The sequence below is a fragment of the Liolophura sinensis genome, chromosome 13 (genome assembly GCF_032854445.1).
Source record: "Liolophura sinensis isolate JHLJ2023 chromosome 13, CUHK_Ljap_v2, whole genome shotgun sequence".
In the NCBI taxonomy this organism is placed as follows: Eukaryota; Metazoa; Mollusca; class Polyplacophora; order Chitonida; family Chitonidae; genus Liolophura; species Liolophura sinensis.
This window is the reverse complement of record NC_088307.1, coordinates 7,792,722-7,805,603: the sequence shown is the minus strand read 5'-3', so window position 1 is coordinate 7,805,603 and position 12,882 is coordinate 7,792,722. Positions and strand designations below refer to the sequence as shown.

Genomic DNA, 12,882 nt, shown 5'->3' with positions numbered 1-12,882 from the left:
GTAAACAACGATTCAGAAAGTATCCAGTATATATGTCGCCTAACGGCTTCAGCCGTCCGAATGATATAGCTATGTCAAAATCCATGACAGAATAAGTAACCAACACGTTTTAGAAAAAAGAGTGGGAAACTGTGAACCCCCAAACCGGTCATAATTTTGATGAAAATCTAGTTGGTTTGGGGCGCATGAACAGCTGATTCTATGAAAAAAAATTCCATTCGATGATATGGTGTTGGAAACGCATTTCAAGAGAAATTGTAGGCTATACATATTTCAATATTACAACAAAAAATCCAAGTCTAACAAACAAATCATCCCCAGAAGCGAAGTCCAAAGACCCCGGGATCAAACCAGGGTCGGCTCTTTCCAAAGATTTTTAAAATGGTACCTGCTGCTACCTTGCTTCGCGCTCAGCACTGGGAGGTCAGAGCAAAGAAACATGTTTGGGTGGCTCGGTGTCAGTATAATGTGACTGAGTGGGGTTTCATATCTGGTGTCTTCGGCATTATACTCGCCCTGCCATAAGAAGACAATATATATACACACCTAATGATTCCTCGTCGTCATATGACTGAAAAGTACAAGGAGCGGGAAATTGACAATCCACTAACAAATCGTTCTGTTCAATTTTTTTCGACACGATCAGCTGTCCCCGACCTCAAGATCGCTCGCCACAGGGTAATCTCCCTTGTCTGCGGTCCCAGCTGTGCAGAATTCGGGACATCGTTCAGGGGAATATTTTACTTATTCGACACTTAGACGACAGATTGTCAGTCAAATAATTTGATCAGCAGATATAAAAACTTGCTTTTTTAATAAAAAACTTCATTCATTTTATCTGTTAACACGACCAATCAGGTTCGCTGATTAAATCTAAAGGTCAAAAACAAAGCGAGAAAATGGTTGCTAAGGCGACCTGGGAAGTTGTTCTAAAATTGACGTTACACACTAGTGCTTTTAATGCGAGCTGGACTTGTTATATGCAGTTATTAACCCAGTTCATCTCTGTGTGACATGAAGGCTTTTATTGTATTTCGAGGACAAAATATCGTTGCAGAAAAAGATTCACGTACACGGCAATAAAAATTCAAGTGGCTGGATTCAAGTTACCGTTATTGTAAATGTTCCTGTGGGAATGGATCTGCGTGATCTGGAACAAAAATAAGTATCCGAGTGATGCGAGTCGGCATCTGTAATTCTCAGCTTGCTAGACACTATTTTTCTTCCTCCATCAGCGTAATATTCTACGGGCTTTTCTACCATCTCAGCAGAATGTAAACCTTTCATAGATGACCAAACTTGTTCCTCTCCAAACTGGCAAGTAAGAATGACGGTAGAACCCTTTCTGACCTCTAAATGACCTTCATCTGATATGGAGATTCCGCGTGCAGGACGAGACACCTCGTGATAATACCGACGGGAATATGCGCCTGAAATGAACAATTGACTGATTGATTATAACTGATTCATTCAAACATTTATTAATTCATTCATCTGTTCTTTCAATCGTCCATTATCTGATCCCTGAATAACTGATAGATTTCTTGATGAATTCGTTTTCAGAAATAATCGGTAATAGCCGCAGTAAAAAAGGAAGTGTCCATTGTTTTGAACTAGTCGATAATCGCAAGACTTATTTCAAAAACGACCTATAACACGAGTTACCTCAGGAATATGTAAGAAATAATATATAAATAGGAAATAGAGTCGGTAACGCGTAAGAGAGAAGCCGCCAACAGTTTTCAATGATGGAGGAAAGACAGTCGACATTCTAGATTTGACATCCAATTCAAATTTCAACGCGCAGTCGTTGGACACCTTTCAGTCAGAATGCAAATATGGGTATCTCAGTCGAGCTTTGATTGCAACTGTTCATAAAAAAGATTCTGTCGGTGTAATAAACATGAACGCGTTCACTGCCCCTAGCCATGGAATTAGATACAAGAGCCTGATGCACATCAATCGTCAACTGGCATGTGTTCAAGAAGCTGCAACATGCAGTTATCAGTATTGTATGTATTCGGTGCACTGATGGAGGGCAACAAGAATGTTACAAGCCATGCTCAAGAAATCGGGCCTGGGGAAACTCATGGCCATCCGCAGGTTGTTGTTAAAACAAATAATGTCCATGTAAAAGCGGCATTACTTTTCATAACACTACAGCTGCTAAACATAGGTCTATCAACAAAATTATATTGAATAATTCACCCTCAAACTACATGTAGTCCTACTGTGCAGCTTAATGTTTGTAACATTGTTTTATATATCGGCAGACGATATGAACAGTGCTAACCTATCCTCCTTAAAAGTGTCTTTGGTTGGAACAATTCGTTCGAACGCTATGACGTCGACTCATGATAACAGTCTTTGATCGCGTGAAAAAAAAGGCTGCGCTTAAGTTTTATCATATGGGATCATTAGCCCAACCGGAAACACGATGTCGCGTCACTCGTACCCCACGCACATATGCGGTTAAATTGGAAAACAAGGTTAAGATTGGTTAAAATTGATAATATCGCGGCGCTTTCGATTTTCCCAATGTGAGCGATATTGTTGATTTCGAATTCGGACATCTGGATTATGCAACGTAACATACATTTGATCTAGGGATGACTAATCTTTTAATGTACCCATTGGCCAATTCTTCGATTGGATCAGCCATACGTAGTCAGTGTTTATGGTATTGTGTGGCCTGTATTTATATATTGGTTGTATCTGCTTCTGGAATATTTTATAAGAATCCACCCCGTCAGCTTATAGCAACTTTCTTTCTTTCCATTTGTTCTTGTCCGCCTCGAAGTCGGGAGGCCTGGGATCAAACCCAGGTTAATTCATACCAAAGACATTAAAAATGCCTCGACTGGCGCTCAGCACTAAAACGTTACAGAAAGGAAGCAGGACTGGTTGGCTCAATATCAGTAAATGTCACGGGGTGGGTGTCATGTGTGATGTCTTCGGCATGATACTTCAGTGGCACCAGCACTCGTCCTTCCTCAAGGAGACACAGTATATGTACCCACACCTAATGACTCCTCATCGTCATATGATTGAAAAACTGTTAATCTATTGCGTCGAAACAGACATTTGTACACCAGCCGTTAGGTAATAAAGACGTTCCAGGTCAACAATCGCAAGGCCAATTCCCACCAACGACGTATAACACAAACCACCAAAGAACAAAAAACGTTTATAAAGTATGAAGATAGCACGGAATCATGCGAAGAGGTGCAGTACGACTTAAAAAACCAAACTGCAAACATTAACCATTCAGTTGTACTCTTACCTTCAGTAAGGTAAGTGTATGTACACTTGGGCTCCACACCAATCCATTGTCCGTGCTCGCAAACACGTTTTGGGTCCCCGATGAAGTACATGTCTGTAAACCGCTCACATCGGGACAGCATTACGGTCCCTTCTTTCACGCGGTCCCCCATTCTAACATCCAGGCTATGTTTGCCGACATCATGGTACACCGATCTGACATCCTTACCTTCTTTGGGAATGACACACTGGTCGAGATCCGCTGTGGGTCATAAGAAATACGACTTGAGAATAAAATAGGTCATAAAATAAAGGAATGTAAAAACTATTGGCGTTTAGGCGTAACTGGCAATACGCTGACCTCAATGGTTCTATCATTCACGACAGGCTTTGAGTAATTCTGAGATGTCTAATACATTACAATCAGCGTCACCATTTTTCCCTACCTAATTCTGCTTAAGCTCTGGTGATAGGGGGTATGTAATTTGCTACTATATAAGCATTCACATGAAGAGCTGGAATAAAACGCTAAAACATTACCTCTTCTAAAGATCAGTAGAGGAAATACCAGGCAATGAGAGAGCAGTGGTTGCAAAATAATACAGACCGTAAACCACGGCCTTGAAAAAAATAGTTCAAGGTCAGTGAATGATAATGCATGTGCGATACAAGCTGAGGAAAATCACTTAAAGACTCGAAGTCGTACCAAATGCGATATGCGATGAAAAGACAAGAATATGATGTACCGGGAAAACGGTACAAAAACGCAAAATTATGTCCCCGTATTTATTTATTGATTGATTGGTGTTTTAAGCTGTATTAAACAATATTTTACTTATACGACAGCGATCAGCACTATAGTGGGAGGAAACTGGACAGAACCCGAAGGAAACTCACGACCATCGACAGGTTGCTGGAAGACCTTCTCACGGCTGGAGAAGAAGCAAGCATGAACTTGATTTGAGCTCACAGCGACGACATTGGTAAGAGCCGGGATTAATACAGACAGAGGGATATGAAGTTCTATTGTTCTCGCTCAGTCAGGCTTGACAATCATACCCTCGCTTCGCTTGATCACGCGGCAATCCGAGACTTCATGAGATTAACTCACCAACAACAGAATTTTAAAGAAGACAGCACTTAATCTTTGCTGGTGAAAATACGCCAAAATAAGTCAACCAGATTCTGGAAAAGGTTACTGAGGTCAGTATAGTATATGTTTGCTTACATATAAATTCAACTATCATCAATTCGACGGGTATTTACCGCTGAAATTAATTCTTCGTTTCTTGTGGTATGACCGAGAGTGTCGGCAAAATGGCGAATGTCTGCTTGATCTGGCCGAGGAGTTATTCTTCAGTTTTGTTCAAAGAAACATCAGTCCACCCCAAGCCTGAACAACGCTGACTTTTAATCAACGTGATTTCGGAAATGTACCTCCAGCAAATATATGTTTGTATTACGCAATTTGCGCATTTTTTCTGTTGTTGAAAACGTCCAAAAATAGAATTTTCCTATTTTCCTTCGTGTTTTCAGTTTTTACCCTTGACCTTTAATGTTTATAACTAGTCTTAGATTTTGTTCCGTTTAGGCATTGGACTATTGTAGCACTTTCATTCCACTGTTGTGCGTGTACCATTAAAGTTTGGAAAAACTACCTTCAACAGATGTGAAAAACGGCCACGGAAATCACCCTTAAAACTGCAATGTTAGCGGGCCTGTTCGTCCAATCAAGTGATGACTCGTCCAAAATTCAGTCACCATGCTAAGTGACTAAAATCTGGTAGATTACGGATTGTAACTGCCATGTAATTAAGTTTACGTCTATGAGTCGTGTTCCTTAGCCTCAATGGCATCAAAATTAACTAAAAGAAAGCAAACAAAAGCGCACGTTTTATTTACATTGAATAGTCATTCTTGAACACATTTTTAAAAATAATTTCTTTGTTATAAATATGTTTGTTGTTAAAATGTGAACAGTTGTAAGAAGACAGCTGTTTTGTTGCAATTTTTTTCTAATTCCATAGTGTAATCCTGCGCAGAGAGATGTTTAGTAATAGAACTATTTAAATTTAGATATCTACTTCAGCAACAAGACGCATTAAACACCCTGGGAGTGTCTTCAACTGTTTTAGTGCTTATTGCATTTATTTACAACAGTATGGCACAGAAAATGAAAACCGAGCGGTAAGGTTAAATTAAATCGAGTATTATTACGGAGTTTATGGCGCAAAAGAATAATTAACTGTCAGCAGGTGTATAGCTGGTGGAATTTGCTTCCATTTGATGTTTATAGAGCACGTGGATTGGCAGGCTACTTACTTATATATTTAAGGTAAGAGAATGAAAAAGTTCGTTAAAAAATGTGCCATTCAAGTCCGATTGAAATATTGCTAATTTTCATGTGAGTGGTGAAGCAAAGTTTGTACACATTAGATGTGAGCTTAAAGTGATAGACAGCACCTGACTTATGTTTATGTCCACTGAAAGACTACCATTCAAAGTATCTTAAACCGGCATTAAATATGTTTTAGATTTTTTAAACCCAGTAAAAGTCTGGTGAAACTTCGTCTTGACACAGCTTAAGCACGTCTCCATTATCGAGGGCAAGGTGACGTAACGTTTACTCTAGCTCTCTAACGTCGAAGTTATTTTCCATGTTATATTCAAACAGTAGCCTATAGCAGATAAAACTTGTACACTTTGGCGATGAAGGTCCAAGCGATACATACGTTTTTCGGAAATTGGACATACTGGAAGGATATTTCTTCCATTGCTTGAACTGTTGATACAGTACGCCTGGTATATCATTTACAGTTTAAGTAGCCTGCAGACGCACGGCCGTGGGTATACCGGTTCAGGTCGTAGCCTCCGGTGAGGATGTGCTGGTGTTTTGGACCCCTGTTATATATTTATAAGATTACAATAGTATTGTTATACAATTAGATTCATGTTCAGTTCTGAAACATAAGGAAATAAATCTATGCACCACTGAGGTTGATCAAGCCATTCGACTGTCGCTGAATTTTATGCTCCACTTTCGTGGTGATGGCTTCTACGATGTCCAAGTTATTGCGGACGTCAGAGAAAGCACCTCAACCATGTCAGCCTGAACACGGCGTTTTAATAATTTTACTGCATTTTATAAAAGAAAACAGAAAAAAAAAACATCCCTTATATGCACCAAAGACAAGCAGCAAAATTTAAATTCAGAATGGTGTAATGGACAAAGGGCCTTATTTCAAGTATTCAATATTCCCAGGTAAGATTCTTTATGAAAAGAAACTTTATAATTTGATTCACTCAAATATCGCCTGATCCCTTTAACACATATAAAACTGGCTGTCACCATGCAGTGATGAGTATTGCCTATAAAGCAAGTCAATAAATCCAACTATTCACAATATAAACCTTGGCCGGATTCACCTTTGCTATAACTGACACCGCCGCACGAATCACTTGCACAATATGACCGAGGGAAACTATTTGTAAATAGTAAGCTAAATACTTTTCGTTTGACCCGTTGCTGTCTGTTGTTTTCCTTTGTGTCGTCCATTGCAGTTTTATTGTCAGCCAGTGGGATGCAATGAATATCACGAACAATAGGCTTGCAGAACAAAAACTAGTGCTATAATCCTCTGTCACAAAATATAAATGACGCTAAATGACCATGCAAAATAGGCCAAGGTCACCGAAAGTGAATAGGGCTCTTTCCAATTCCTATGTGGTGTAAGATTGCTAAATCCAGCTACATGGGTATAAACGACAGTGTGCTTACAAGGGTTGTAACGGAGACACAGCATTCACCTTGAAATAATTGGCCAAGGTCACCGAAAATGACTATGTGCAGACACGGTACAAATTTGATGAAGAGATCTATCGTTTTGCCAGACTGTCACATTATGTATATTAAATGATACCAACCTACCAAAATAATAGACCAAAATCATTAAGAATAGATAGGGTTGATTTCACCAGAAATGGAATGTTGACTAAAAGGTTTCCAATTAAATCACTGAAGGACAGGCTTGCGAGAAGAGTCAAATTCCACCTGTTCTTCAGATACTTTCCCTCCAACACAAGTGATATCAGGCAACCTATACATGTCGGTACTGTAGGCCGTAGGCCACTTGATATCTGAATGCGCAGTACTGAAGAAAAGGGATCAAGGAAGGCCAATGGCCATTGTTAACTCCGTGAGTAAGCCAGTAGGTTCAGGCTTAGGAGATCGGTAGTGATACCTTTACAAACTGGGGACTTGTCCCGGAAATGAACCCGGGGACATCTCACAACCCACGCGAGAATCACACCACTAGACGAGTATATGCATATCGTGTAATGTAGGTATACCTGATTACAAGAGATCAAGAAATAATGGTTACAAGAATACGGACAGGACGGACTGACTGACCACAGGCGGTAAAAGTGAAAAAAGGCCATCACTGCATGATATTTAACTTCATCTGGGCGACTGACAACGAAAATCACAATGAACTGGACATTTTTCAATTGTTAACACATTATACGTTTCTAAGACACTAAAGTTCTGAAAAAAAAAGCTTGTAAGGCAAAACTCAACAAACCCGTATTAACACAAGGTAGACTGTACAGCGATGTGTTTGTCCAAAATTGTCTTATGCGTGTCTGGCCTTGGTATAAGTGAAATACGGCTTAATACACCAAATCAATTCAAAACAAATCAAATAAATAAATAAATATAAATTTAAGCCCTCTGGCATGCTAGATTCTGTACTTCTGAATTCACAAATAAATATAACGAGGTTCCAAAACTGTACTGGTAGATGACAACATGTTTGTTCATATCCTACAGATTTGCAGTACCCTGACATAATCTGGTCCAGATGTGGCCAGCGAGAAGGTAGATTGAACACGATATATCTCATATCACATTGCAACGACTGACCCTCGTCAGAAAGACTACCAATGTGAATTGTGGAAAAGACTTTAACAAATTGCGCTTGGTGCGCAATCAGTGGACCTACCAACACATGTTGTTATTTCTCCGCTCCACTCTTTGTTGGTTTGGCAGGTTCTCGCCTTGGAGCCGTGCACACTGTACCCAGCGTTACATTCAAAAGAAACAATGTCCCCGACCTGCCGACCGCTGCCCACTCGACGCCCCTTCTCAGGCCAAGGTAGATCGGGACATTTCGGTACTAAAAGAAGATGCCACAAAAGAAAGGCTAATTGAAGGACTGTAAAAATTGAGGGATACGATTCATTGACTGTATGATTGTTTTATTTGGTTGATGAAATGACATGAGCCGCTCTGTTGATAATACCTGACGGTTTATAGATTCCTTTGAATCGCGGATTTCCTTTAACCCTTTGTTGAAAACCTGTGCTTTGGGAACTGTTTATGTACTGACTGCCCGTTTGGCTGGCTTATTTGGCTGATGAAGTTTTTGGGTAGATTTAATTTATCGGTTAACAATACATGGTTTGTTGACTTAATAATATCAATACACTCAACTTGTTTTGACCGCCAGGAGATTTCCGTGAGATGTGGATCAACACTTTTGTTCATTATTTTTCAGTGATATTCAACTTTTTCACTCACACCACAGAAGTTAGGTTTATGGGTGGTGGAAACCGAAATGCTCAGGGTAAACCACAGATCTTTGGAAAGTTACTGACAAACTTTCTAATATCTGACGTACAAATGTGCAGACGACATCGGTGGAAAATGGCCTTGAACGAACGTTCAGCTGCGCAAACGGCCGCAGGAGCGAGGCCCATTTATTGTCAACTATATCCAACGAACACAGATAGTTGGGGAATCCACAAATTCCCTCTTCAAGGCTGAAATATAATCCATACCTCGAGTGTCCTAGCGGCGTTTTTTTTTCACGCAGCATTTTCCAGGGCCTTAAAATGTTTAAAGAACGTATGCGAGAAACTGCGTTGTCTTCGACAAAAAAAATGAACAAATTAATCAAACAATTATTTTGAAGCGTTACCTTTGCATTCAGGCTTCCATTTATTCCACTGTCCATCCTCCGTGCATGTTAAAATCTCTGAGCCAGAAACTGTCTTAGGATTCTCACACGAATAGGTGACAGATTCATTAAAAAAGTACAGCTCTTTTACTGGAGAATACGATCCGTCTTTAATGCTTTCAGGTTTGTCACAGGTCAGGGCTAGAAATACATTTGTGAAAGATGGAATCAATTTTGGGCTTACTGCGAAACAATAGGTATGTATGCAGAAAAGTGTTTTAGTGATTTATATGATACGTGTTTCACTTATAACACCGCTGCCAGCTACATAGGTAGAGGAAGCCGGTTTGTGTCAGGTCACCAGTTTTTCATCAGCTAATGTTTCCTTGATTAGACAAGGCTTTTGACGTATTACATGGACACAACATAGGCCCTCACTGCACGGTTGTTAAATGGATAGAGGGATCTGCTAAGAGCCTCGGAGAAATCAAGGCACCTGTACATGATGGTAGTCAGGTATATGGATACAAGAAACTGTCCAGAGCATAGGGGAAACCACGGCAGCTGTACGGGATGGTAGTCTTGTATATGGATAAAGGAAACTGCTCAAAGCATAGGCGAAACCACGGCACCTGTACATGATGGTGGTCAGGTATATGGATAGAGGAAACTGGTCAGAGTATAGGAGAAACCACGGCACCTGTAAATGATAGTAGTCAGGTATATAGATACAAAAGCTGCTCTGAGCATAGGGGAAACCACGGCACCTATACAGGATGGTAGTCAGGTATATGGATAGAGGAAACTGCTCAGAACATAGGGGAAAATACGGCAGCTGTACAGGATGGTAGTCATGTTTATTGATAGAGGAAACTAGTTAGAGCATAGGGGAAACCACGGCACGTGTACATGATGGTAGTCAGGTATATGGATAGAGAAAACTGGTCAGAACATAGGAGAAACCATGGCACCAATACATGATGGTAGTGAGGTATATGGATAGAAGAAACTGGTCAGAGCATAAGAGAAACCTCGGCACCTGTACATGATGTTAGTCAGGTATGTGGATAGAGGAAACTGATCCGAGCATAGGGGAAACCACCGCACGTGTACATGATGGTAGTCAGGAATATGGATAGAGGAAACTGGTCACAGCATGGTGAAAGCCACGGCACGTGTACATGATGGTAGTCAGGTATATGGATAGAGGCAACTGGTAAGGACATAGGAGAAACCACGGCACCTGTACATGATTGTAGTTAGGTATATGAATAAAGGAAACTGGTCAGAACATAGGAGAAACCACGGCACCTGTATCGACGGCAGTCAGGTATATGAATAGAGGAAACCGCGAATGGCATAGAGAATACCACAGTGCCTGTACATGATGCTAAGTATATAGATAGAAGAAACCGCGCACGGTATAGGGAATGCCACATTGCATGTATATGACGATAGGTATATGGATAGAGGAAACCGCGCATGGCATAAAGCATGGTACCTGTGCATTATGACAGTCAGGTATATGAGTGGAGGAAAGTATTGAGAGATAACTGCTTACCGTATTCATTGACTAGTGCGAGTCGCTTACCGAATGTAAGCGGCCATGCAATGCAGGCCGACGTTGTACAAGTGAAATATTCTTGTATCCGGCGTTCAACGCCAATCAAGTAAATAAATAAATAAATAAATAAATAAAAGAACAAGGGACCATAGTCATACTACTGATTACCTGTGCAATTGAAAAGACTGTCGCTCCAAGTTCCATTTCCCAAACAGAAGATTTCCTGGTTCCTGATCATCCCGTCAACAAGGAAACCTTTGTGGCACTCGTAGGTCAGCAATTCACCGCTGGGATAATATCCATTGTCCGCTATCCGGACATTTGTCTTGTTTGCATTTTGGATGTCCCCAGGATCCAGACAGCCCGTTCCATCTATGGAATACAAGAAGGTACATGTATGCCTGACACTATTTATTTTTCAGGAATTTCACAAACTTAAACCGCCCTCCTTGGATCTACAAATTCAAACCTTAAAACAGGTTCTAATCCTTTTTTTATTTAACGATATCAAATAAAACGAACACCAACACCGCATAACATTTTTTCTCAGCGTCACACATCGACTGTGACCACGGTCTTCCTTCCACTATAACTTTAAGAAATGTCCCTGTCATACCGACACCTATGCTCCAGCTGGTGAACACTGACCAGTGCCCATACTGAAGCATTGAACGCTGTTAAACAGAAGAACAGAATCTTCCCCGCAAAAAAAACAAGCTCTCTAAAATAGAGAGAAGCTTAGTAGTTTTAGCGAAAGAGATACACTCCTTTATAACGATATGTACCCCTACAAATATTTGGTTTCAGAACACCAAATCAGTCACAGCTATAGTCACTTTCGCTTTTTGAGGTGCATTCTCGTAACGGGGCCGATTTCCCGCTTTAGCATACCTGATCCTTTGTCTTCGGGTTTTTAACGCACAATGATAAACAGTTTGTGGTATATGATTAAGAAGGCATTATATCTTTGTTTTCACCTTTGCGAAATACAATGTCTTACCGTTAGAATGTTTTAACAGAGCTATATCCCATATGTTAAGTCAAAGGAGAAGAAAACATAAAAATGATGTCCAAATCAGATGGAAGAGCCTGAAATCTTATTTGCAAATGTGGTCTTTAATATTTTTTTCGATTTTTTTCTTTCAGGAGAAAACGGTATTTTGAAAACAGTTTTGTACCGTGGGTATTTGGGGCCACAATTTGGTATATCGTCTTTGCTTAATAATATTCTAAATGAGGATGTGATGGATGTCTATAGTTTATTGCTTTTACCCCGTCGTCTGTATTCAGCTGTCTCTAAAATCAGTGATACTTGCTACAAAACTGCCCTTTCTATAATGACATATAGCAATACAGGTTCTACATACTGATAGGTTGTATATCTATATCATGGCAAGGAAAATGCAGTTAGAATACTTTTTCTAAGTCATAATGTTAAACTCCGTAAGTCTGGTTTCAACATCAAGAACTCATTGCCTCGGATGACGTCATTATTATTTGGAAGCATGTGGCATGCTGGGCAATGGGCGTGGAGAGTAATTTGTTCTACAATAGTTGCACCAACATGCGGTTAAAACAAACTCCACGAATCAACACAGCTACACTATTGTATCAGCGAATAGACTATATTGTTTTTATAACAGAATTTTCTACCAAGCAACTCTAAAAGCATATTGCTGTAAGATCATACACTACACAAGATAAAAAAAAATTATTTATGAAGTTGTATTATATAAAACGTACTAACAATGTCTGAGTAATTCTGACGTCATCCGATGCAATGACTTCTTAGTGTCGATACAAGGCTATGAGTTTAACATTACAAATTAGAAAAAAAAAAATTCTAACTTCAGTATCTTTGCAAGAATATGGATTTCAACATATCGATGTGTAGACCTTGTGTTGTTACGTATCACTGACTAAAAGTAATTTTGGTTATGACTGAATTTACAGACAGCTAAATAATAGACTATAATAAATTTACTGAAATGTAAATTTGTTGTTTATATCGAAACACTTGCGTTTAATCTGAATTATGATAATATTTAGCATTATATTAAAGATATAAATATGTTCAAAATCCAAGTGGAACACATC

General features: G+C 39.7%; 1 protein-coding gene across 1 annotated transcript in view; it reads right to left on the bottom strand.

The window, feature by feature from the left end:
* Positions 1–1,004: 1,004 nt before the first annotated feature.
* LOC135480743 (sushi, von Willebrand factor type A, EGF and pentraxin domain-containing protein 1-like) overlaps positions 1,005–12,882 on the bottom strand; it is a 35,147-nt gene continuing 23,269 nt past the window's right edge. Inside the window, exons 11-15 of the mRNA XM_064760663.1 lie at positions 10,954–11,157; positions 9,243–9,422; positions 8,265–8,438; positions 3,284–3,523; positions 1,005–1,430 (exon numbers count right to left, since the gene is read on the bottom strand). Coding sequence (XP_064616733.1) covers positions 1,102–1,430; positions 3,284–3,523; positions 8,265–8,438; positions 9,243–9,422; positions 10,954–11,157 — 1,127 coding nt within the window. The 3' untranslated portion in view covers positions 1,005–1,101. The remainder of the gene's footprint in view (positions 1,431–3,283; positions 3,524–8,264; positions 8,439–9,242; positions 9,423–10,953; positions 11,158–12,882) is intronic.